Source organism: Fundulus heteroclitus, chromosome 13, assembly GCF_011125445.2.
Source record: "Fundulus heteroclitus isolate FHET01 chromosome 13, MU-UCD_Fhet_4.1, whole genome shotgun sequence".
Taxonomy (NCBI): domain Eukaryota; kingdom Metazoa; phylum Chordata; class Actinopteri; order Cyprinodontiformes; family Fundulidae; genus Fundulus; species Fundulus heteroclitus.
Window position 1 is genome coordinate 4,763,913 of NC_046373.1, and position 26,481 is coordinate 4,790,393.

Genomic DNA, 26,481 nt, shown 5'->3' on the forward strand with positions numbered 1-26,481 from the left:
CTTTGTGTAGCAATAGGGGATGTATGTGAGGAGGTATATCTGATTTTTGATATCTATGTAAATGGCAAGTTTCATATAATGTGTTGTGTTTTTTAGTTTTGAAAGTTTCTTTTTCACGAGACAGCAGCCCGGTTTCTAGGTAATTTAAAATTAAACCACTGCAGGATAACTACTAGTTCTCTGCCTTAGCTGAGTTTTCATTGAATGTAAATTACGGTGTATCAAACAAAAAAAGGTTTTACACTTAATTTTTGGTTAGTAGTTGAAGTGAAGGATGAAGAAACGCAATTATTAAGAACTCTATACATAAAAGGGTACGTACGTATGCATTACTTTGAGTATAACTGTACTGGTGTTTAATTGGTTTAGTTTATATAAATATTACATATTATATGCATCATTTGGAAAAAATTTAACTGATTAATGATACACTTCTGATTAATTGCTATGATTCATTTCTGTTTTTTATATACTACACCTTTAAATAACCCAACACTTTGTGTTTAAAAAGATAATCCCAAAGTAAATGGGAGAGAAGGGGGAGGGCTTACTTTTCCACTTCCAAATATGTCCTACTTGCATCAGCAGATGCATATTTGTAAGATGTATATCAGCAGATGCATCATATGTTCCCAGTATATTGAGCAACACTTCTTCCTGTCAAAATCTAGAGTTGAACCTGCTGAGAACGTGTCGATCTGAAGGACCTTTTGTGTTTTTTGCAACATTTAGGAGTGAATAACAACATACTTGTCACACCATGACACAATCCAGCCGGAAGCTCAAACAGGTTCCTACTCATTTTGTTTGAAAAATGTTGTAAAACTCAGAGAAACTATCTTTACTGTGAGTCAAATAAATCAGCATAAATTACCTTTCTAGGTTTTACACTTTGATCCCGCTGTTTTATTCCTCAAGCTTCATTATGTCATCATTTTATTTACATTGCAAAAAAGGAAACCGGTGCAAAGTTGAATTTCTTTAAATCTTAGCCAAATGGTAAGACCCTAAAAACACATCCTCACATCCCTTCTTTCATGAACCTGTTCTGTTTTGCTGCCATCTTCCCAGCCCATCATTCCACTTATGAAGAAACTATTTCCATTTGACCGGCCAAAAATAATAGATCAAACATTTTAGAACAGTCTGTGGTTCCCCAATACATGTGTGAACCATGAGTGCAGTTTGTGCTATTACTTTTTTTTTTTTTTTTAGAGAAAAAGGTGTTAATTTGTGGGGATGAAAATGTAACATTGAGTTTTATCTTAGAGCTTTCTTAAACTCTCATCTTTAGTACTGTTTTCTTAATTAATATTGCAATTATTAAGAACTCTATACATAAAAGGGTATGTACGTATAAGCTCAAAGGGGTTCCTACTAATTTTGATCGCGGCATGGCCATTTAATTTAAGTTTAACCGTAACAAACATGGATTTCAAGACGAAACAAACAAAACAATAAAAGCCTAGGACGATAGTGAAAAGACACGTCTTGTGATTGCGTACATGAAGAAGCGGACACGCTTCCCTTTCAATGTGTGCTTTGAAGATTTAGCAGTATGAAAATTGGACAAGGTTTGAAACATTAAAATAATGAACAAAATAAATGCACTTGCTTAGGATTGTACGCTTCCAAACATTAGGGAAAAGTAAATAATAATATTTATATTATTATCCTTATTTTTTATTCATTTATCTTTATTTTTTATTTATTTTTTACTTAAAACGACAAAAATAATTAAGAGATCAGAAAATGATATAATGTACGCAGGCTTTATCCACTAGCTCCTTTACACACTTTCAGAAAAGTGATGAAGAGGTTTATAACATGTTGCTGCAGCTTAGTCCCCGCCCAAAGGGGGCGGGGCTAGATGTGGGGTGAATTGTACGTTGTAAATGGGGGCGGCGCCCCGGATGGAGTGAAGATTACTACCGCTACGCATCCTTTCAGTATTCAAACACTTGGCCTGGAGGGAGGATATTACAGGCGTGGTTGCTCTCACTTTATTAGGGGAGGGGGGGCTTCTTTTAAATCGCGTGTGTTCAACGAAGGTATTTTTCTCTGTTTTGCTCTTTTTTCTTTCCGTTTCTGTTTTGCGATGGCCAAAGGAGAAGGAGCTGAACAATACTCCAACGCCAGTTTACTAAATAAATCGGTCAGCTCGGATGCTGTCAAGCTCGCAAAGAAGGTAAGAGTCTGTTTAAATTTAACAGTATATATCTTGCTGTGTGGGGTGTTTTATTCCATGTATTATTTTTGCTGTAAAGCATACACACACAAAAAAGCAGGATGTAGCGGGTTTTCAGGCGTGAATGATGATAACTAGAAGGAATGGCGCACACCCACCCACCCACCCGGCCGGCCGGCATACTGACGTTTCAAGGGAGTGAAACGTGTACGTTAGGTTGGGCGCGCGACGTTCACTTTGATCTTTTCTTATAGATCGCTACAACGAACTCTTTCTCATCATTACATCAAATCTGTGTTTATATATAAAAAAAACGATGGATATAAACGATAGATGTAGGCAAATATAAAAATTTCAATTTTTAATAACCGACTGAAGCCTCCCCAGCATATCCCCTTTAATTATGTTTGAAATATTCTCATGTAGACGCTCGAGGATGGCCGACACTACAGCAACGTTTCCCACGTTGTGTATATTTATAGGTTATATATTTGTTGGTTTTGCTCTGCTCTCAAAACATTCAGCTAAAATAGGCTAAATTTAAATCCTGAAAACGTTTAATTCCCTCATAATTAAGAGCCATTTTGGAGGCATATTTGGTGTCGCTTCATGATACACTCGCTGCTAACGGGATGGTTAATTTCACGTGCATTAAAATGTCTGTAAAAAAAAAAAAAAAAAACGAAAATTAAAATCAAAATAAAAAAGAAGGGGAAGATACAATAAAACATTTTAATATTGAATTTTAGTACTAATATATATATATATATAAATAAATTTTGTGTGTGTGTGTGTTTAGGAAGGACGTGACACAATCATTTGCATCACTGTGCGAGTAATAGCCCTGGAATTTTACCTCGGGGTCTGTCTGCACCGCCACAGGGGTTGTGGCTATCAACCTTTTTTGCGCTCTTCCGTCTGGTTTCCCAAATAAACACATCCACTGATATGATTTCCGTGTAATTTGGGATCATATTTCCCATCCTTCTGAACGCAACAGGAAGCGTCCGTGGGTGACGTGTCAGATACAGCTGGGCCAGTCTGGTGGAGTTCCTCTTGAGAAAAGTCCCCCCCGCCGTTTTTGTCCCCACTGAAAAACTAACAGAACACAGTGAGGTGACAACAACAACAAACCTTAGTTTTCCCCCCACGACATTCCTCTTATCAGTGTACAGTAGTAGCATATAGTGACTAGCACTGATATATGTGCTGTATGAGGTCAGTGAACTGATAGAAATGTGTGCAGCCTTTGAAGTGTTATGGAGCAGTTTGTTGTCAAACTGATGCAGAATGCAGTGAAGGCAATCTCAGCATGGGCATTTCTTTAAAGACTGATAAGCTCTTGATTATATGTTTTTAGATAAACTACCACTGTTGAAACGTCAGTTTAAAAGTTTCTCCTCCCCTCTATTTCTTAATGAACTGTTGCACAGGTCCTGATGGCATTGTTGATACTTCACAACTTGCCACACACATCTGCCTGAGAACCTTAAAACCAGGGTTGTTACAGCATGTAAGAGGTAACAGAAGAAATGAGATGCAACAATTAGCCAGCCAGAGATCCGGATCAGCCACTTTTCTGTTGATTGCCTCTGATTGGCCATCCGCTGTTTACAAACTGAAAGTCTAATATGGAAGTATGTGTTTTTCTCCTGTTTGTGAAATGCATTAAAACTAGGAACTCACACTATTTTCGGTCTAAAAACCGATCAACTTACAGCGCGTACTTGGATGCACTTGTTAGAGTGCATCAGAAGATAAAAGATATATGCTCTGGTGCTTAAACAGAAATAATGTAATCCCCCCATTGAACCTGCAGCACAAATGTATGCCTTTCATGCATTTTATTCCTTTAAAAAAAATTTAAAAAATCAACACCTGTCAGAATCGCCAGGTTATCTTCCTTTTTATGGGTTTAACTGATAAAGGAGATAAATTACGGGCTATTCCGTCTATAACATGTAGCCATTGTTCTTAGTATGGCATTAAACCAGTGACGCTGATGCATGTATACGTGGATGCATGTGGTGTATTTTTAAACCAGGAGGGCCAAGAAGACGCACAATCCCTCGCATACAGGTAGAACGGGTGAAGAACAATTGAGACAGTGAAGAAGGACCGTCAGGTTTGGCCAGTACGGTGCTGCATATGTTCCCGTGTCGTCACAGTCGTGTTCAGCAGCACGTGTGCGCCTGTTGCTCAAACAAACCGGAGTTGACTGTATCAACAAGACAGGGGGCCTGTTCTCGCCTTTAGACACAGCGTTATTCTACTGTGCTGTATTATTTAAGGCAAGGCCACACATTTCATGTCGTTGTAGTGACACGTAGAGCAGGGAGTGGTGGGAGTGCACCTGTGGAGCTCAGGATTATTTCCTGATAATGACGATGTCGCACAGGTTACCTGCAGCCAACTGTAAGCCCTGCTCTTTTTATGTTGTATATTTCATTCTGACAGGCCCACACGGGTGCAGAGGTGGCGTCGCGGACCCCGGCTCTCTGATTGGTCAGGAGGAGGGTGTGCTTCTCGCCTCACTCTCTGCGGTCAAACTGGCAGCTTACCCCCTCCCTCCCTTCTGGTCCCTTTAGGTCAGTCCAGACCGCTGCCAAGGTGCTGTTGCCCCTGGCAGCCTCCGACATGACCGGCAACGCTGATGTTGTCGTGCCCCGGCACTAAGCGCCCTCAGGTTCGTGCGCTGCCGTTAGGGGGGCTGTTTACAGTTCTGTCCGTTGAGGTAATCATTACGCCGATAGTGGAGAAGATGGGGAAGAATCGCCGCTTGTTGGAGAACCAAAGCTTGCTTGTTTCCTCGTGGCCGGCTGCCCCCCCCCCGCCAGTCTCCTGCCAAACGCGCCACATCCCTGCTTACTGTTTCATTTGATTTGTGCCCAAAGGGAACTCTCTCCCACTTCTAAGACTGTAGGGTGATTAAATATTTAGGTCAAATTTCTTATGAGACTCTTGCAAACGGGTTTCTGTCCTAATCCGAGCGTGAAGGTTTGATGCGTGTCTGCCTCGGAAGTCGAGCCGCATGGCGTTGTGAGGATCTTTGTGCTGTTAGATGCTAAGCAATTAACTCCAGAGGGTTGGCTTCGCCTAAGCTGTGCGTTTCTGCTGAAAACCTTAAAATAAAATGCTCTCGTCGGAGCCTCTGATTTGAAACGTAGACGTCAGCTGGCCAGAGACCGCAATGGACCGATTTTTCCATTAGTGGTCGGCAGATCAAATGCCGATCGATGCGTCAAAACTAAGAACTCCCAGTATTTTTGGTCTAAGGAGGCAAATACCCCCCCACCCCACCCCACCCAAGTATCAGCTGGTTATACTTGTTACTCTACGAAGAAGCAGAGTGGCAAAAAAAAGTATAATATCCCGCTCAAGCAGCACTAACCCTAACCCTAGGCTGCGCTGAAAGGTCTGTTTCAAAGCAAAGTAACCAATGAATAAATGCTAGACGTGGATCAGAATTGCTGCTATTCTGTGTTTTTGATTTGTTTTTAATTAAAAAAAACAAGGTTATGATATGATACCGTGTAGATGTCATATTGACTCCCTTCTTCTGTTTTTTTTCTCTCCCCAGCATGAGGGCAAGCACAAGTTATCGGTGTGTAACAAGATATGCTATGCAATCGGCGGTGCGCCCTACCAGATCACAGCGTCTGCTCTGGGCTTCTTCCTGCAGATCTATCTCCTCGACGTAGCACAGGTAAGCGCTTTGGGAGGGACTCCGCGGTCTCACCTGTTTGGCCATCTGGCACATCCGTCCTGGTTCTTAGCTAAAGGCCAACATGCTCGGTCAGCGCATGCAGGGACACGTTGCTCTTAGCTTTCTGCCCTGAACGCGTATACAACGCATTAGAGCAAAAAAAGTTTAATGCGAAGTGTCCTAGTGCACACACAGACCACCGTGGATGTGGAAACTGACCAAGAAGGGGATTTTAGCGGGCAAAGGTCCTAGCTAGCTGACATCATTAGCTCCACTGTATCTAAAGGATGAAAGGGGGGGGGGGGGGTTGCTCTATAAATATTTTGGAGGGGAACAATGCCAGCGCAATGAGGAGGGTCTTAGTTTAATAGGCTCTTCCACTAATCTGATGGTCGGGGCCGCAGTAGCCCGTCTAAGCCCGAGGCGCAGCAGGGTTTTGGCTTTGTTCGCCTTCCAAGGCTGCTTGTTACGGTCCGCTTCGGGTGACACAGCATGGCGCCGATTGTACAGTCAGGAGTCAAGCGTTCCTGTCAGGCCGGTCTCTTCTGGACGGCCCGCCACCAGACGGGCTGCCTAGAACCGCCTTCACTGCCGACGGCCTCCTCTCAGAGTTCAAGGCCATATTTTTACTGCTTTACTGCTACTGTTCAACTTTACGAGAACAGTTTTTAGCTTACCTGGAACATCTACAGCACACACTTATAAACCCATATAGCTATTACAGACAGCAGGGTGTTCTGGTTGCTCTGTGCGTGTGTGTTTTTTTTTTTTTAATATTTATGTTTCTTTTCTCGCAGTTGAATCCTTCCTATGCCTCAATCATCCTGTTCAGTGGCCGAGCTTGGGACGCCTTAACGGACCCCACAGTGGGTTTCCTGGTCTCCCGAAGCCCGTGGACTCGTTTTGGCCGGATGATGCCCTGGTATGCCTCTTTTTTTTTTTTTTTCTTTTTTTATATCTATTACATTTCTCTTGCCAAGACTTATCACTGGATCTCTGCGAAAGCTGAGGTTCTGCCAACCAATTTCCTGCACCCTACCGATGGGGGGCCCAGTAGACTAACACGCTCACTTTGCTGTGAGGATGGATGGAGCTAAAGACGATGTGCCAAAGCTTTTGGTCCGTTTTAAAATACTTATGACCTGCCTCACATGGGTAACTCTTCACTGTTGTGTGCACCCTACATGGGTTTGTTTTAAATTTGGTTGATTGGTGTTCTAAAAAAAACCCAAACAGACAATTTAGGCTGCAGAAGGGTCCAAAGTAGACGACAAGGAACCTTTCCAGCAACCTTTGGCCCATATTAGAGGGGGAATATTTAACACGGCGAGGCAGTGGGTTGGGATGTAGGGGGTCAGTGGTTCTGAATATAGAAGAGGACATCCGTCTCATGTCAGCACCTCACGGTGTGACTTTTAGGGTAGGGGAATGGGCCTGGGAACAGAAAAGGCAGAAGGACGAGCGAGTCCAGTAGAAGGTATATGTCTTAGTGGTCTCCGCTTGGCATCTTTTTAACGAGTGCCAGAGGAGGGACGCTCCTCCCCTTTCCCACACGTTATTCTCCCTCAGCTGTGCAAAACACAAGATCACATGTTTTAATTGATTTGATGACACCAAGGGACTGTCATGCTGCTCACGGGGTCATTAGCGGCTGCTCTGATCGGTAATGAGAATCCCCATAGGAAATGATCCTGGACATTTGGCACCTTTTTTAGAAGCAGCTGCTTCCTCCTGAACGACCAGGATCGCTTCATGCATGGGAGATTCAAACTCATGTGTGCAAACCTCCGACCCTGTCAGTTTTTTTTACACGATAGAACATAAAGTCCTAATAAGCCGTATTGTGACTCCTTGAGTCCAGGTGTGGTGGATCTGGGTCATATAGGATGCCTGTGCGCTGAGTGAGACGCATTTCCTCCCCTTTTCCCCTTTCGTCACAGGGAGGGTGTGTGGACGGGGTTGGAGGAATGGCCGGCATGTTCAGTCACATTATCTGCAGCTCAGTTGAATAGGGGAGCGAGCTGCTGGGAGGAAGCGGGCGAGCCCTATCTATTGTGAAGGCTGTGGGGGGAGGGTGACTGGAGGCGAGAGAGCTTCTCATTGGTCGAACCGAGAACACACCACCCGTCTGGGCCAATGGCGTGCCAGCGGAGGGCCTCGTCGGATTTTTTAAAGAGTGGCTGAGGAATCCAGGAGGTTACTGCAGTTCAGATGTGACTCTCAGTCAGAGTGAGGCTGTGTGTGTTTGCTGCACGGCTACCAGTAACTCTCTGAGTGCTTTAAAAAGAATTACTGCGCTTCAGAGCCGTCCCAAGTCAATGTTGAATTCTGTAGAGGGGTAAACATGTGGCTTTTTCCCCTCCTGCCGTTGAGGCGTTTGAGGGAAACTTGTGTGCATTCTTAACATTTCGTGTTTCTAAAATTACTAAAGCATAAGCTCAAGAAGCCACGGCTTCAGACCCAGGATGTTTGGCCAATTACTGCTATGATTACAGCGGCCACCACACCCAAGCCCAATAATACGGAGCTGAATTTAATCTCTCTTTGCTAAATAACACTTTCCTCACAGCGCTGGGGGGGGGGGGCCCCCGGGTAAAAGGTGTCACGTGTTGAATTATCTTTCTGAGGTTAAACTTGTGCGTTCCCTAATCAGCAAAGCTATAAATACGCTTCCAGCGGTGGCATCAGGTTAGCGCTAATATGGGCTAGGGTGTCAGTCAGCACAGTTCTGCAAGGACACCGTTGGTGTGCAAACACTGAAATGATAAGATTATCATTATTACTGCAGGAGAAACGCCTGGCAAGATGCATCACAGTATTGTTTTAGAATAATAATAATAATAACGCAGCAGTATCATCTGCTGACAAACAGAAAACCTGACGGCAAACTGGACACGGTGTTTGATCGCGCGTGTTCAGAACAAGTGGGCAGCGAGCCAGCGAGAGCTTATCTTTGATAAAACATGCGCTGCAAGTGGCCCACGGCTTCCCAACCGCACTTACCCACTTCTCACGAGGGTACAGTTAATGATATCACATGCGCTGTAGGACCCCCCCCCCCCCCCCCCCCCGACAATTCAGAGTTACATTACAAATGGGCCAGAATTAATTAGCAGCGAGTCTGATTTGAGGCGGAGGGATTTGGATTTTTGCCAGCAGCGCCATGGGGAGGAGCGGAGGGTGTTGGTCGCTCTGTTTGTGGAACATGGACGTACATGACTTCACGTCCTGTTGGATAGCGCCTCGGGTATTTGCGTAGATAGTGGTAAAGCAAGCAGGACGAGCAGCTCATTTCCTCTGCCATTAACCAGGCAAATGCATCTCCCTTGAGTGTAGGTGTGGCTGAATATGGAGAGCGTTGATCTGCCTACATTAAATCAAAACAGAAAGGAAGTTGGTTAATGAAAAAAACTGTTTACCTCTTCTTTAGACGCACATTCACCGTCCCTAATTGGTGCGGGAAATCTCCTGTAAATGACCGTGCAACAGTAGATCTTGCGTAGCCGCATTTTTGTTTAACCTCTTTCAACCTAATGTAACCTTCAGATCAGGCCATACTTGAAATGCGGCCTCTTGTTTACATACACTGCAAAGATCACACCATCTCTGTTCAGGCTGGATGATTTTTATTTTTTTATTTTTATTTTTTTCTGGAAGTTTACTCAAGTCCCTTTTTGAATAAGACCTTCTTACCTGCTACCATCCGCTCCCTAGGGAGGAATCGCATGAAAAAAATCTCCCAAATCCACTCCGGTCTTATTTCTTTCTACTGAGGCCTTTCTTTATTTCCCATAAACGTGAACGCACACTGCAAAAACAGATCTAAAAATAAGTAAAATGTTCTTAAAATGTGTGTTTTTTGTCCTAGATTTAAGCTGGTAAATGATATTATCTGCCAATGGAATGAGTATTTTCACTCCTAAAATAAGATAATTAGACAAACCGCACTTGAAATAAGATGATGGAGATGAGTTGTTCCTATTTAATGTGCAAAAATCTTATGCCATTGGCAGATTATCTTATTTACCTGCTCAAATCAAGGACAGATACACTAATTTTAAGAATTTTTTTTTCTATTTTTAGTATTTTTAGTTCCGTTTTTGCAGTGCATTCGAATCGAACGGCAGGGATTGGTCTGTTTCTCCAGGCCTGCCGCTCCAACAGACATTGAAAAAATGTTTATCCTCTTTTTTTTCCTGAATACGTAATGTATTGACTACTGTCAAGGTGGAAGGACCATTCCACCCAGTATAACAAAAAGTGTTTCTGAACAGGATTACCAACTATAGCTTTGACATTGTGACGTGCCTTTAGTGTCTTATCTTCATGATTAGCATGGTCAGCATCACTAGCGTCACTAGGACACAGGTTCAGTGTGCGTCCTTTCCAGAACAAGTCCTTCTGAGATTTCCAAAAGTTTCTTATCCATGACGCTGCCAGCTCAACGGGATGAAGCGGCCCGCCTTTGCTGTACTCGGTTCAGCCTTCATGTTATCTGCTGAAGGCCTTGTACTCTCGCGGCCTGAACGAGGGGTTTTGGCTTGCTGGGGGAAAATACATTCTTATTTCTTAGTGAAAGGTCTTTTTGGCGCTGCAACAACAGCCACACAGAATAGTGTTGTTAATGGGACCCGTTATCTCTAGGGTACGGTGCGCTGCTGAAGGAAAAGTGGTTTTCTGCTTAATCACATTTTCAGCTACTGATCTCATGGGTATTCCCCCCAACCCCCCCACCCTCTCCTTTCATCCATCTGCAGGATCATACTCTCCACCCCCCTGGCTGTGATATCCTATTTCCTCATCTGGTACGTCCCCCCTTTTGAAGATGGCAAAATCTTCTGGTATATCTTCTTCTACTGCATCTTCCAGACCTTGCAGACCGTGAGTAGCACACACGAATCTGAGTCCGTACGTACTTGGCGTGCAAGAGAAGCTTAAATAAACGCATTCGTGGGATTGGGTTTAGGACGATCTTCACGCTCATAACTTAAATTCTCATCAGCGCTGTATTGAGTAATCAGAAGATGTTTGATACAAGCTAATTTACTCATCACGTATCGTAGCGACCTCCTTCAATGTGTCCGATTTCCTCAGCAGTTAAATGTAACACCAGCACTGCTAAAAGTAAGTGAAATTTTCTTGAAATCAGTGTATTTTTCCTTGGTTTGAGGAGCTAAAATCTGCCAATGGAATAAGATTTTTTCACTTAGAATTGGAACAATTCATCTCCATCTTCTTATTTCTGGTGCAGGATATCTAATTATCTTATCTTAGGAGTAAAAATACTCATTCCATTGGCAAATAGTCTTATTTAGCTCCTCAAATCAAGGAAAAAATCAAGAAAATTTCACTTACTTTTAGTTCCCTTTATGCAGTTTTCTGGCTGCTGCTTTTTGCACATTTTGTATAAAGTTTATATCCATTATGTGAATAGTTTATGTTTCTCGTTTGCATTAATAATGAGTGGAAATGATCATTTATTTGTATTCTTTTCCAACCATCAGTGCTTCCACGTGCCATATTCTGCCCTCACCATGTTCATCACCTCAGAGCAGAAGGAGAGGGACTCCGCTACCGCCTACAGTAAGCCCAAACCCACCACGTATCAAAGTTAGCCTTCCTCTACACCCACATCCTGACTCCACGCGTGTCCGCTCTGTTCCCCCCCATCAGGGATGACGGTGGAGGTTTTCGGCATCTTGCTCGGCACGGCTATCCAGGGACAGATTGTGGGCATGGCCAACGCTCCCTGCCTCAACAGAACCGAGGGATTCATGGCAAATCACACCAACTTCACCGCTTTCGCCGGCCAAAACGAGTCGGACCACTCCATCACACTGCAGCACACGGTAAACAAATGTTTAGGTCTAGTTTGTATTTGTTTTTAGTTATCGTTTTATCTTTAAACGGTATCACTGCACAAGAGGTCAGAGTGAGGTTTGGATTGCAAATGATGCTCTCCCTAAACATCTTCCCTTTCCTGTTCTGTCGCTGCAGAGGGACGCGTACATGATCGCGTCTGGCGTCGTCTGCGTCATATACGTCCTCTGCGCGGTCGTCCTGTCCGCTGGCGTGAGAGAACAACGGGGTGAGTGCCTGACGCCGTCCGTCGCTCCAGCTTTCAGTCAGCACAAATTAGCCGTTCCCATCAGTCGACTGACCGTAGATAAGCGTCTGCCTTTGTGGTGGAGCGGCTGTGACGTTTCCGCCGTCGACCAATCAGGAGGCTCGGATGTGGCATGACTGTGGGCTGACTGAGTGTGTGAGCAAGCGCCAGCTGTGGTTTACATCGGTATTCTCGTGACGTGTGACGGGTCTAATAATAAATCAGGTTCATCCAGTAGAGGACGAGCTGGGCAGATAGCTGGTTGGGGGGGAAAAATGTGCAAAGGGAACACAGAGAGGTTCTTACTGTGGATGTGATCTGGAAGATTTGAATGATTATTTACTTCTGTCTTCAGAGGCCGTCGGGATCAGGTCGAAGCCTGTGTCCTTCTTTGAAGGGATCAAGATGGTGATGGGCTATGGACCCTATGCCAAACTGGTCATGGGATTCCTCTTCACCTCGCTGGCTTTCATGGTACGTATTGATCCACATGCAGCGGCCATCAAAAGTCAGCCCCATTAAAATGCCGGGTTTTTTTTAGATTTATGTATATATAGTGTGCACAAAACTTTATTGAAACACGTTTTAATTGATTTCCAGAAGTTCTTCTCTATAGCAAAAGCGTCTCGCTCTAAATTCGAGCGCTAGCCCCTGTTCCCAGCTCTGATGATTTGGAAGCTCCTCTAAGTGGATCTCAGGCCTTTTGCTTGGAGAGCTGATCAAAAACATGTTAGGGAGAACAATGGTGGAACAGGTCCCCCAATGATTGACCTAATGACGGAAATATCTTTCTTTATCCTTTGCACAAAGATTTTTATCACCTACAGCCAGTCATCTCTTATAGCCAAGGCTACTCTGTCTGCTTCATGTTTAATCGTGTGTGTGATGCTGGTTTTTGCACCCAGCTCATATTTACTCATCATGCTTCACGCTCAGCCACAGGTGTGAGTGTTTTTTTTAAATAAAATGTGACTGAATGAGCCTCTGTGTCTCCACCTCGCAGCTCCTGGAGGGAAACTTCGCCCTCTTCTGCTCCTACACGCTGGGTTTCAGGGACGACTTCCAGAACATTCTGCTGGTCATCATGGTGAGCGCTCGCTTTCTTTGCAGGTGGCGTCACCAGAGGAGCGGAGACCTTTTACAGGGAACAAGTGGAGGCATTAGCAGATAAAAAAAAAGCTGCGTCTCCCAAGGCGAGCGCATAAATCGTCTCCGGTACAAGGCCCGCTGTGTGGTCGGTCATAAAGCGAGGCTCCCGGCTGGCTCGTCCAGTCGCTCTGCCTAAATGCCGTGCCGTTCCCACAGACGGTGAAGGAGCCGCATTGTTTCTTCTGTGTCGCGCCCTCGTTTGATATAAACCTGAGAGTCGGTCCGCAGATCTTATTCAAGTCAGCCAACTTCACAAGCAGCAGAGCCACTGAGGGGGGGGGGGGTCCAGGTTAGAGAGGGTGAAAAGATTACACGCTTTAAGCCTTTACTTTATGGAAAGGATTTCAGAGGCAATGTGGGCACCTTAATGTAAGTACATTACAGCTAGTGAAATTTCTGAGAGAGAGAGAGAAAAAAACGGAGCCATATGAAAATTCCCATAATAATCAGCACCAAGACGTCCTAATCCCTACCTTTTTTTTAGTCATTTAGTGAAAGGTCTGGCTAATCTGATCAATCTGATGGAATTACAGAGTCAGGACCATACAGGAACAGTAACGGTAGTGTTTAGATGATTTGAAAAACCTTGATAACTGTTTAATTACTCCAGAAAAAGCTGATGAAACTCCCGGCTGTGTGGGTGAGACGTCTACGTCTCGCTAACGCAGCGCCTGTAAACCCCCCGACAAGGAGTCAGAGACTGATGTGCCGGTTTATTCCCAGGAGAATCCAGATGAAGCGGCTCTGAAAAGCAGCACAGATGACTTCTAGTGGAAAGAGTGGCGTGTGGGCGGCTTATCTTTCAGAGATGCTCCTATCTGCAGGAAAAGGTGGAAAAACACTGCTGCACAGTAACTTTCCGGCTGAAGACTATAGATGTCAGAGGCCAAACTGGTCGGATAGTGAGCCCCTTTCCACGGAGCGCAGCAGTCACCTGTTCAGGTTTCTGCATAAAGCTCATGTTTGCTTTTACTGGAGCTGTATGAGCTATTATTATATTCCCCACCGTTGTTTGGCTAAAGAGCTGCAGGGAGGAAACAGCAGGTCTTTTGTTTGAGCTATAAGATCTGACCAGCACTTTTTTTTTTTACATTTTTTATTTTATTTCATTTTTTCAGATCTCTGCTACTTTAGCCATCCCGTTCTGGCAGTGGTTCCTGACTCGCTTTGGGAAGAAGACCGCCACTTATGTCGGCATCTTGGTAAGGTCTCCCCTCCACATCTGGCGCAGCATATAAGAATAGTGGATTACTGTAGAGAGAGTCATTTACCTGTGATTTATTATTTTTATTTTTTTCTTGTTCCCAGTCGGCCGTTCCCTTCATGATCCTGGTGGTGAGCATAAAGGGCAACCTCATCGTCACCTACGTGGTCTGTTTCTTCTCTGGCGTGGCCGTGGCTGCCGCCTTACTGCTGCCCTGGTAAGGCTCGCGCTAATCCCTCATCTGCGTTGGATTTCTCCCAACTATTTGTGCATTTTGTAAGCAGCTTTGGTGAACCCTTTTTTTTTTTTTTTTTTTTTCTCCCGTCCTCCTTAGGTCCATGCTGCCTGACGTGGTCGACGATTTCAAAGTTCAAAACCCAAACACCACAGGGCACGAAGCCATCTTCTATTCTTTCTACGTTTTCTTCACCAAGTTTGCTTCTGGCATCTCGCTGGGCGTCTCCACGCTGAGTTTAGAGTAAGAGCTCGCACAACAAACAAACAACCCTGCATCTTAAATTATTCAGGACTTGGCACAGGCCCGTATTTACAGATTACACACCAAAATATGTGCAATGATTTAATTTAGCGCGACCAAACGGCCAGATTTGTCTCTCTTGTGCAAGGGGAAAGTATCCTAGCTGTGTTTCAGCCAGCTGATCAGCAGTGTGCAGCAGTTTGACATGAAGGCACCACTGGTCACAATCTGATTGAAAGGATCTCTGTTTAAATGTGACCAGATTTTATTATTATTACAGATTTTAGCTGATAGTTTTGTCCAGATGCCAAAGAGAGTGACACGGCCTTTAACCTTCCTGCAGAATCCGAAGCAGCTGCAGCTGTGTGTCCTTTCAGGGTTTGTGACAAGGAAAATATAAGATCCAATTATTTTTTTTTTTTACTGAAACGTCCCCAATGTCATAAAAAATACTGATTGAAAAGTTCGAGGCGGATGAGTCTGGGGAAAGTATGGAACTTTGGAATGAAGAGCTTGCAGGAGCTCTGCGTGTTGCACCTTAATACCAGCGGCCAGCCCGCGTCTATTCAGGGTCCATTTGTTGCTCTTTCATCTAACGTTTAAATCCGGTGCCCTTGGTCACTGTAGGAAAGATCCAACCAGACAGCACTGAGTCAAATCTCCCAAATCCCACATCAAAGCAGGAATTCCTTCGCTCATTAGGCGTTGTACAGTAATGCAGTGTGCATGGGGGGGGGGGGGGGTCATCCGCCTGACTGCTTAGCTGGACGTTTGATCACCAATTTTCTGCTTTTCACATCAAAAGAGCGGTTCCCTAATTGGGTTTTTCTCAACAGCTTTGCAGGATACGTCACCAGAGGTTGCCACCAGCCTGACGAGGTGCACTTGACCTTGAAAATGCTGGTGTCAGGCGCCCCCGTCATCCTCATCTTCATCGGCCTGGCAATCTTCTACACCTATCCCATCAACGAGAAGCGGAGGAAGGGCAACTGCAAGATCCTGCAGGAAATTAGGTGAGGCCTTTTGGACAAAACCATGGAAAATGTTTGCGATTGGTGACCTTAAAGCAAAGCTGCCACTAAAACCAGAGTGTGTGTGACTGAGCTTTGAATATTTCATAAATCCATCGACGGCTGCATTTGACTGAAGCAGAAGGCGGGGAATGTAATGTGGGAATGGCTGTTTTATAGGCTGCATAAGACCTTTACAGGAGGCTTTTGTCCTCATGCAAAAGGAAAGTGGCCATTTGCCTTCAGCGGCTACTAGCTGCCTAGCGGCTAATGCTAAGGAAGTTAACTTTTAGCCAGATGTTTGCATCTTTAAAGCAATTATTTCCTTAAAAGTAGCTCACAACCTCCTTTAAACCTTCACAATAAGAGCCATAAGCACATACTCTCTGCTCTGAACTTCAAGCCGTGTTGTTTGAAAGCTAATGCGGTACCGCGCGCGAGCTATTTTTAGAAACACAACGTCACGATGACGTCACATCACGTGGTACGCAGTAGGGCAACCTTGCATAGTCCGCCGCTGTTTCGCTGTTAAAGAGACGTGCGTTAGCCTAGGTTTTACTCGGTAAACGACTGCTTTTTCCAAATCTAAGACCATGGTTTTTAAACATTGTTGCTATGGAACGTGCAACAGCGACTCGAGGTACGCTGATCGGCCGCATATGAAGGATGTTTTCTTCAAGACTGCCAAGGAGAAATGTGTACGCTGGGCACACCGGGGCGGTCGGCCTACACAACAGTTCAACCCGGAAAAAGTTACCAAATTCAAGTACATATGTAGCAAGCATTTTGTCGGAGGAAAGGGCACAACCGAAGAACATCCTGACCCAATTCCAGCGACATCAAGTCAAGGTAAGAGTATTTTGGTGGCCGACATGTTAATAATGAAGCGCCTGCTACCATGATAGCATATAGGCTGTCATGGTAGCAGGCGCTAACATGATAGCCTGCTACCAGGATAGCTTACTCAAAAACATTTCAAATAAGACAAACATTAAACATATACCCATTCCTGGACGGTGATTGCAAACAACAGCAACAAAAAAAAAAAACGGCCGATGCTGCCGTGACCGCCGCGCAGGAAAAAAAAAACAAAGCTTACCGTTCGATCAACTCGGCCAGTTTTCCAGTCTTTTTAAACCCTCGAACCTCAAGCCATCGTTTGAGCTGAAGGTTGGTGTGTTCTTCGACAGATCGACCAGTAATCCGTGTGCCTGGGACATCGTCTTGGGAAAGTTTAACGGCTGTAAAGTCGGTCAGATCGCTGTTTCTGTTGCGCTTGTAATAGCTGGGTTATCCGTGCTTTCTCTCCTGTATGCCCTACCTAAGCGGCAAAAGGGGCGTTGCTCTTGAGACGGTGACGTCACGTGCGCGGTACCGCATTTAAGCGTCCCGCTGCATTCTTTCTCTGCTTGTAAACTCACGACAGGCTGATCGTTGGGTGCACCGGTTGCTCGTAAAAACTCCTGAAATGAATGAGTGGTAGGCGTTTACTGTCGCTGGTCCCATTAGTGTCACTTTCTTAATAACAACGTGAAGAGGTAATGTCATGTAGTCAAAGCCTCGCATTTATACACAACACATTATGTGGAATGGTTAGGAAAAATACGTGTTTATACTGTTTATTAAGAAATCAATACCATAAAAAAATTTAAGAGAAATAAAATAGATAATGTACATTTATCTAAAATCAATAAAAGAAATTTAAATGCGTCATAGAACAAAGTAAAAGCAGAAACATTGAGGCCGCAGGAGAGCTGAATGATGTAGGCTCCATTGCTGTGACTCAACATTTACCCTATTTTCATCACGTTTGAACAAACTGTGTTGATATGAATGTGCTTTGAAGCAAAACTCCGGCTGTAATCTCTCCTTCTGTTGCAGGAACGACGAGGATTCGGAGTCAGACTCGACGGAGGTCACCAACATGATCTAGGACGTTTTGCAGAGGCCCTTTTGCACCAATCGCTTGATTGGCCGGCGTTTTGCACTGGACGGGATCAACGGACCCAGACATGGACCCGGGCGTGTCGGATCGCACGGACACCGCCTCGCCCATCCAGTTCTCCTGCTGCTGCTGCTGCTGCTGCCGTTCCGAGTTCAAAAACTGTGTGAGCCTCGCCGAGGCCTGCCTTAAAACATCCCGGTCCTCCTTTTGTGTCGGTGATGATTTCCTGGCTTGACACTCGTCCAGTCAGCCACGCATCACCGAGCCTTACCTTTTTGGACAACATACTACTAAGTGCAGCGGCAGAATCTTTTCCTTTTTACCAGGTTGGTCTCGATTTTTGAAGTTGCACAAGAAGGGTGAATTTGCATTTACGGTGCTTGTCGCTGGAGCCGAGCCGGCTGCTCTTTTGTACGTAAACCGCACTACACATTATCGACCATTAGCACTGCGCTGGGGAGAACTTCCTGGTACCGGGTCGCGAACATGGGGAGGAACAACGATACTGTCTTAATTTCTGTCACATTTCGAAGGCAAAGTTTCAAAAATGGACAAACTGACAAGAGCGGCAAACGCTCTGTGTGCTTTAACTCATAGTTTACAAAAAAAAAAAAATCAAAGATCATATGTGCCAGCCCGTTTGCTCCACATTCCCGTCACGTTAGGTGTCGGCCTTCCGTCTGAGGAAGCTACGGGGATGTGACGCGGTGCCATGAGCCACCGCAGCTGTGAGCACACAGGTTTGCACAATAAACTGCCAAATCGTTATTTTTTTTATTTTACTTTTATCTTTTATAACAGCTACTGAAGACAGCATCACCTCTTACTGCTTTAATTTCTTGAACCGATGCCAAACAGCGATTGCAGCTGGTACAAATGTCTAAATGTTATTTAAATATTTATTAGCCGGGTTTTACAGTCCTCCTTCCTGCAGTATTTAAACCTGTTTAAGGCCTGTACAGTTGTTCTAACTCAAGCCGCCAAGCTCTTCTTTTCCTATGATTCGTGCACCTTTTGACGTATGTTGCCATAACTACAATCTTACAGTAGGTATTCAAAGTTTACACAACCCCTGTTAATACACACAGGTTGTTGTTTTTTTTTTTTGGGTGTAAAAGAAAACAAGTCGAACCCGGATGAATCCTTTCAGAACCTGTTTCTCCTTTACTGGAACATGCTATATCAAATCTGTTGTGGGGGGGGGGGGGGGGGCTTCCTGAATGTCAGCGTTCAGGAGTCTATCAGCATCCCGCATCCTCAGGAGATTTTTCTGTCGGATCTCATTTTGGATCTCGGCATGGCTATTTCTGCTGAAGTTATCGACATATTCCTGAAAACAGACAAACAAAAAAATAAAAATAAAGACAAGTCTTGAACTTCCGGCAAACCTGAAGGTTAGCAGTCAAAACTGCCATTTGGGACTATTCATGATTTCTCTCACCTTGACAAAAAAAGTCTAATTTCATCTGGAGACAACTAACCCCAGCATGACGCTGCCACCACCGTGTTTCCCTATGTCTATGATGTTAATCTGGTCCTGTGCTGTGGTTATTTTGTTCCAATCACACATTTTTTGGAATCATGATAAAATGTTCCATCACCCCAAAACACAACCTAGATGTTATGTTTGGAAGAGACGGATTCTGTCTTTCAATCCTATCTCCTTCAGACAGAAGTATGAAGAACAGGCGTGATTTTTGCTCCCCTGTAGACCACAGGTGGGACTGCGTCCTTTTTTTTTTTTTTTTTTTATCAAATACGGAGAAATGTTGAGGTTTTTTTTTAATGTCACCCTTGCTTCCTAATTTCTTCCAGTTATTGATAACTGCATTGGTTATGCCACAGGACACACGTCTCGTTTCCCTGATCTTTGTACAGTGAGATCATCCTAGAAAATCCTAGTCAGACAGCTGAACTTTATTCCCAGTTGAACAGATTGTCATCAGATACCTGATGGCCGGCCCAGTTTCAAGACTGAGTCAAAAGGCGGACCAGCAAAGTGTTAGTTTTAGGATGTGCCCTCTGATGGAACCAGAACATCACAGCTTTTTACTTTTTTTTTTTTTTTTTTTTCCCCTCCAACATTAATTTTGTTTTTGTTTTTTTTTGTAACTGTACAGAAAATATATCGGATAAGGTTCTGAAAGGATTCGTCTCATCTCCGCGTCACAAAAACCTGAAACTGTAACAGGAGTGTGCAAACATTTTTTTTTTTAACCTCCGCTGCAACACGGTATGCGCAAAAAAAAAAAGGGAAAGCACACTGTTGTGGTTGGAAAAATGAGTACTTTTTTTAATATATATATATATTTATTTAATCAACAAAGACACTTTCATCATCTCAGTCCTAAAAAAATAAAATAAAATAAGGGCTGGCATGTTTCATATCTGCTGATATGGAAATGTAGTGTCATATGTTATACATAGTGATGCATCTTAGACGTGACAACTAAGTTGTCATAGTGACAATGTTTTAATGCATTACCCTTCTTTTCTCTCATCTTAATCTGTCACCTCTGAACGATACTGTACGTGCCAACATTGCTGACCCGTCCTGTAATTATTGTACATTCTGTAAAGATTCCCCAGTTTGGTTCTCTGGTGAGTGTGTGTGCGCGCGTGTGTGTGTGTGTGCGTGTGTGTGTGTGTGTGTGCATTCTTTTTATATGTACATTTCTTTCGTGACTGAGGCTGTTGACAAACGTGGGAGCTTTATTTCCACGTGGAAACACACAAGCCTTGTAGACCTGCCTCCTGTGCATATGTAAATATTGTACATAAACCTGTAAATGGATCCGATGTTTGTGTGTCTGCAAGTGAACAAAGTTATGTACACTGTACTGCAGTTGAAGATGAATAATGTGATGGAAGAAAATAAATAATAAAAGCTAATTAAGTGGAATGAAAACCACTTGGTTTTGTTTCTCAAGATATCCTAAGACTTTCTTTTTTGTCGTTGTTACTAAAAATGCACAAAAACTGAAGCTCGCGGCATCTGCACAACAGCGGAGGAAGGAAACTACATAATGCGGGGCCGGTTGTGACAAAATTAAGTGTAATCTACATGAGCATCACAGTAAATTAGAAAATTTTTGAAAAGTTGTTTATTTTCATTAATTGAATTAAGATGGTAAAACTTGTATATTATTGTATATTGGCTTCCAGCGAATGAGAACTTTAATAGAAAGTTGAGAGTAAGGGAAAAGTTTAATAAAAGATGGAGTCTTGAGAGGACTGTGCAGTATTTAAGACTTGGGTAGATTTCCAAGGTGCAGACTTTGGCCGGAGTCCGAGCTTTAGACAGTTGTATCCAGGGCGTGGGCCGCTGCATTACTTGTCTTAGGCCACTATTATGCTAGAGAAGTTATCGGAAACATCTTTTTCTGGTCTGAGGAGAAAAAACGACAGAACTGCACACCTTTTCAGATGAAAATCAAAGTCTAAAAGTCTGTGGGAAAAGAGAAGAGGCACTGAATCCAAGTGGCTTAGATGTCCATTGTGAAGTTTCCACAGTCAGTGATGGTTCACTGTGTTTTCTGGAGTCCATGCACCCGTCTACCAAAGCACTTCATTTTAGAGCACTTTCATGCTTCCTTCTGCTGATAAGCTTCACGGAGAAGCTGATTCCATTTTCCAGCAGGGTTTGGTACGTATCCACACCGCCAAAGGTACCAAAAGCTGGTTCCATGACCATAGTGCTACTGTTCTTAATAGGCCATCAAAATCACCAGACCTAAACCTCAGACAGAATCTATGGAATATTGTCAAAAGGAAGATGAGACACCGGCTGAGCGCCTCCATGCCATTGATCCAGTAATTCAAGCAAAAAGATCCCGTACAGTATTACGGGCATACCTGTCCAAGATGCTCATGTATAATACTCATTTTTATTGAACTTATGTGGAATATTTTCTTAGAAACTGTGTTTTGGGTTTTCATTGGTTGTAAGCCATATGCTCAACCAATAAAATTAATAGGAACAAATGCTCGAGGATATCACTGTAATGAATGTGCGATATTTGGTTTCACTGCTTGAGTTATTTTACTGATTAAGTTTCCTTTTTCCACGACATTCTAAATGATTGAAATGCATTAAGAATTAGCTAGAATTTAACAGAAGATGTACATGTGATGAGAGTAATAAATAATACAATTATTAGCTTCAAATTTAAGTAAAAGAAACTCATTCAATGCACATAAAATATGTAAATTCTGCAATAAAAGTTTGGACTGGACGTGTCAACATATTTGCAATAGAAACTGGCGAAAAGACTTAACGCTTACTGCCACCTAGTGTTGGTGCGGTATAAGACATGCATGTGTTGTCTTGCAAAACTGCGCTCACGTTTTTTTTTTCTCCAAATCTGTCATAATGCAACAACAAATGTATTTTAGTTTTGAAAGTTATGTGACTGACCAACACAAAGCAATGCATAATTATAATGCAAAAGAAAAGCAACAAAGGTTTTTTTTTTAACAATTTGTCACAAATGGAGGCCAGAACTGTCTGTAGGGTTACTCCTTCTCTCTTTACTAAATAAATCCCAGAAGTTCTGTGAGGCCTCGGATGGTTGTTAAGCACATTAGTGAACAAACAACATCATGAAGACTATGGTACACCACAGGTGGTTTATTTAATATAGCAAATTCATGCCCTTAATCATGGAAAATTCTTTTTTTCTCACAAATTGATAACTTTGTGACATCAGAAAACAAGTTTTTTTTCTCGCAAATGCGTGGAATTAATCTCAAAATGTTTGTATGAGTTTGTGTGAGTGTGTGTAAATGTACTCAATAATTTATTTTTCCGCAATCTAAAATGACCTTAATACAAAATTATTTTTGAAAAGTACAAGAATAAAGTCATAATAATAGGTATACAAGAATGAAGAGAATTAAAATAAATTCATAATATTACACAAATAGTCACTCGTTTGCGCAGTCAGACACTAATTTGATACTGATTAGCTACAAATATTTAGTATTTCCCTTATTTGTGAAACAGAAATGATGCTCCACATTCCTTACTTTAACTCAAGGGAAAGACTCCCCTTTTTTTCTTTAAGAGTTCTCCTAAAATACAAATGCACGCCACACTTTTCAGATTTTTACTACTCAAAAGTAAGAAAAATAATGTATAATTTGCCTACAACTCTATGATCGCCACGTAATCGACCTGTGACTTAAGATCCCAATAACAGCGTGTGGTTTGTGATGACACATATGACAACAGATAACAATTAGACATTTTTAAAGGGACATTTTAAACCTTTACTTTATATTAACCTGATTATGTTAATAGGCAAATAAAACCCACATCATGCTTTATAAAAGCCTCATAAGGACCAATAGGGTTCGGCTTGTTTCAACTTAGAAAACGCTTTTCTTTTATTGTGAAAAGCAGCTCTCGAACCGGAAGTGTTTCCGTTCCGTTATTTAATCTGCGCAAAGCCAGAAGCTCCGCGATTTATTTATCCAATTTAACTCAAAGGGCGCTTGAAGGCGACTTTATCCTCCCCAGCCCCGGTCGCTATCCAGCCGCCATGACCGCCAGCCCTCCCGGACAGGGCTTCCAGAACAAGACCCGTGTGGCCATCCTGGCGGAGCTGGACAAGGAGAAGAGGCGGCTGATGCAGAGCCAGTCCATGGCCAGCCCCGGAGCCAACATCCCCATGTCGGCCCGGAGCAGCCTGAAGGAGGCGAGGGAGTGCGCGGAGCAGCAGCACATCGCCGCCCAGCAGAAGGCCGCCCTGCAGCACGCCCACGTCCACTCCTCCGGCTTCTTCATCACGCAGGACTCCTCGTTCGGGAACCTCATCCTGCCGGTGCTGCCCCGGCTGGAGCCCGACCTCTGACTGCGCACTGCAGCGGGAGCTCCCTCCCGGTGCTCCGACCAGAACTCACCAAGCTCAATCCGTTGGACCCGGAATGTTTATTTTTTTATTATTTTTTTATTCTTTATGTTAATATCAGATAGAAATAAAGTTCCGAATCCATGTCATGTTTACTTTCTGTTCGCTTTTTTTAAATAGAAAAGCGGCAGAACATTTGTAAAGTTTGTATAAACGGCGTTCATACTTTTACATGTGTTGTTTTCATAGGCGTTCTGGCTCTCCGCCCTGGGCGCCCTTCAGTCAGGGGGCGTACGAGCACAGATGCAACCCTCGGGAGTTTTCTGTTGTTTATTGTCCTCTCTAGTTAGTGTTTATTACCTAACGCCCCGCCCCCATGTTGTGCACTGTAAGCGAAAATGGCTGCACACCGCTCAGTATGGTATCTGCGCTAGATTAAAGGAGCATGTCCTTGTTTTTCTAAGGAATCTGGACTTTATGTCCATCTGCAGTGACGATCTGAAATACTCCAACTTGTCAAGCCTGAACTCGATAATGTTAGACTGAACAAGTTCGTTAAACCCCAGCCCTATTTTAGTTACTAACAAACACGTGACAATTTGATTAGCATAAAAATATATGCCAGCTAAAAGCTGGGCTTGCTTATTCAAAATTGATCTCAAATTCTTTAAGAGCTTTGAGTTGTGAAACGTATTCTTACAAAATTTCAAGTTGAACAATATTTCTGAAAATCTCTTTCCATCCATTTATCCACTCGTTACTTTTGCACACTTTTCAGTCTGCTACAGACAGTAGTAGGCACTGGATGTCATGCTTGTGTTTTGTTCTTTAATTTACCCTCAATCTTCCAACATCGTGCCTGGTTCTTTATTTCTGCGGTCATGCCTTTGTAATGTGAGCAGGAAAGAGGTTCTGTTATGTGTAGCTAAAATTTATATTTTTGATGTCATAGTGACTGTTTTGGGTTTAAGCTGCCACCTCTAAAGTTCATAAATGATTTTGGTCGAGGCAAGTGTAGTCCGTTTTTCGTTTGGTTTTTTTGGTTTTTTGTTTTTAAACAGATATTATTTTCAATAGAATCTTTCTGGAAAGATGGTTTTAATGATATATTGATAAAGAATTGTCCACCAAAATCTGCAATAATTCCATCTTACTATTTAGTAAATTTACATAGTTATAAAGCAGGCATATGCTATTTTTTTCTAATTAATGGTTAATGTCAATATACTTTATATAAAATTGAATGAAATTTAAAATATGAGTTGCTGTGTCTCGCTTTTGGAATATGTTTTGCACTTTCTAAGTTATGTCTAGGGGTTGCAGGGGCTAAAGTGGAGGCTAGACCCTCTAGTGTAGGAGTAGTGAATATTAACTAATGATTTTAAAGTACTAGACAGAGCTATGAGTAAAAGTGTTTTTTTTTTTTTACGTGACAGACTAAGTCTACTAGATTTAGTCTGAAAGTGCCACAACAAAAAATAAATAAAAAAGGTAGAGTCAGACAGATGGAATACCTGGGTGATAAATTAAAAAAGTTGAAAATAAAAAACTACCAAAAAACCGAGATAGAAATGGAATCATTGTGGCACTAACATACGACATTCTGGAGATACTGAGTCACATTTTTTCATTAACATCCAATCGATTGTTAACTGAGAAAACTGGAGCTTTTATATACTGTTTGATTTTAGGGGATACAAAATATTTTTGAGAAACTGACATTTGCTTTGATTTAATAGTTTGGACCCAAGTCATTTTTAAAGTCACTGTTTTACAATTGTACTGATTTTAAGTGCTAAGACATAATTGCAAGCTATCAGGTAATATCCTTGAGACATTTGTTTTAGAATAATTTAAATCAGTCTGATTTTAAAAGGAAGCTGAAGTTAGCGTCTGATTCACAGCTTCTGAGTTAACTAAAGGTTGTTTTCTTATTTTTAATCTGCTCTAATTTGAAATCCAAAGTTTCTAGACCGGCTAAACCTGAACAGACTTGTGTTCTACACTAATGACAGACTCTACATAGCCCAATTTGTGATAATAAAAACTGACAATTGAAAAAACAAAAAAGACAAATTCAGCGCTTTTTGACTTCTGCATCTTCTCTTCCAAAAAGTGCACTACCTAGGCAAGAGTTCTGCAGCCAGCCTCTCCAGAGCAACATGTAGCTCTTTGGACCTCCCACAGTGGTTCTTAATAAGTTAGCCTAAAAATTATGAAAAAAACAAATGTGTTTTAAAAATAGATATGATAACAAATGGCCAGTTTTAGCAGGTTTTTGTTGGAAACATGTTTTTAAAACATTATTTTCCACAAATATCGACGTCCTATAGATGGAAATGATATCAATCCTTTTCTTCGTTGCAAATGTTTTATGGTTTTCTTTATTTTAAAACTTTAAAGATAAAATGCAGGTCATAGATATTTATTGCACATAACCTTTTTTTTCCTTCAAAAGGCGTCCCATCTGCAGTTCTAAACTTTGATCTAGTTGGACTGAGGGCAAAATTGGCTCCTTGGATCGTAAAGGTGGCCGACCTCTGACCTAGATGTTTGAAATCTGAAAAAGATAAATCTATCCTAATGACAGATTGTAGAAAACGATCTTCGAAACCTTTGTTTATTTTAAAAAAAAACATGAATTTTAGGGCTTAGTGTTTTTGTGTGTGTCTCTTTCACCTTATGGAAATCGGTACATCCTAAAAAAAAACACAGTTTAAAATATTATAAATATTTTTCTCAGTTCAATTTATTCATTTAAGCACGATCTCTGCGATCTGCACTCGTAAATAGTAGCCATTCAGATCCACACTCCACACCAGTTGGTGGCGGTAATGCACCAT

At 42.7% G+C, this 26,481-nt stretch overlaps 2 protein-coding genes across 2 annotated transcripts; both read left to right on the forward strand.

Annotated features, from left to right (window-relative positions):
* Window positions 1–1,943: 1,943 nt before the first annotated feature.
* mfsd2ab (major facilitator superfamily domain containing 2ab) lies at window positions 1,944–20,719 on the forward strand. The gene is made up of 14 exons (XM_012851385.3): window positions 1,944–2,188; window positions 5,769–5,894; window positions 6,692–6,816; window positions 10,652–10,775; window positions 11,399–11,477; window positions 11,568–11,743; window positions 11,892–11,982; window positions 12,356–12,474; window positions 13,004–13,087; window positions 14,268–14,351; window positions 14,458–14,570; window positions 14,688–14,831; window positions 15,668–15,844; window positions 17,723–20,719. The coding sequence occupies exons 1-14, from the start codon at window positions 2,099–2,101 to the stop codon at window positions 17,772–17,774; spliced, it is 1,584 nt and encodes a 527-aa protein (XP_012706839.2). The 5' UTR covers window positions 1,944–2,098; the 3' UTR covers window positions 17,775–20,719.
* A 2,455-nt stretch (window positions 20,720–23,174) lies between these two features.
* Window positions 23,175–25,198, forward strand: LOC105916751 (SOSS complex subunit C). Its single transcript, XM_021309945.2, has one exon. It carries the CDS (start codon window positions 23,330–23,332, stop codon window positions 23,639–23,641), a length of 312 nt encoding a protein of 103 aa, XP_021165620.1. The 5' UTR covers window positions 23,175–23,329; the 3' UTR covers window positions 23,642–25,198.
* The last annotated feature ends 1,283 nt before the right edge of the window (window positions 25,199–26,481 follow it).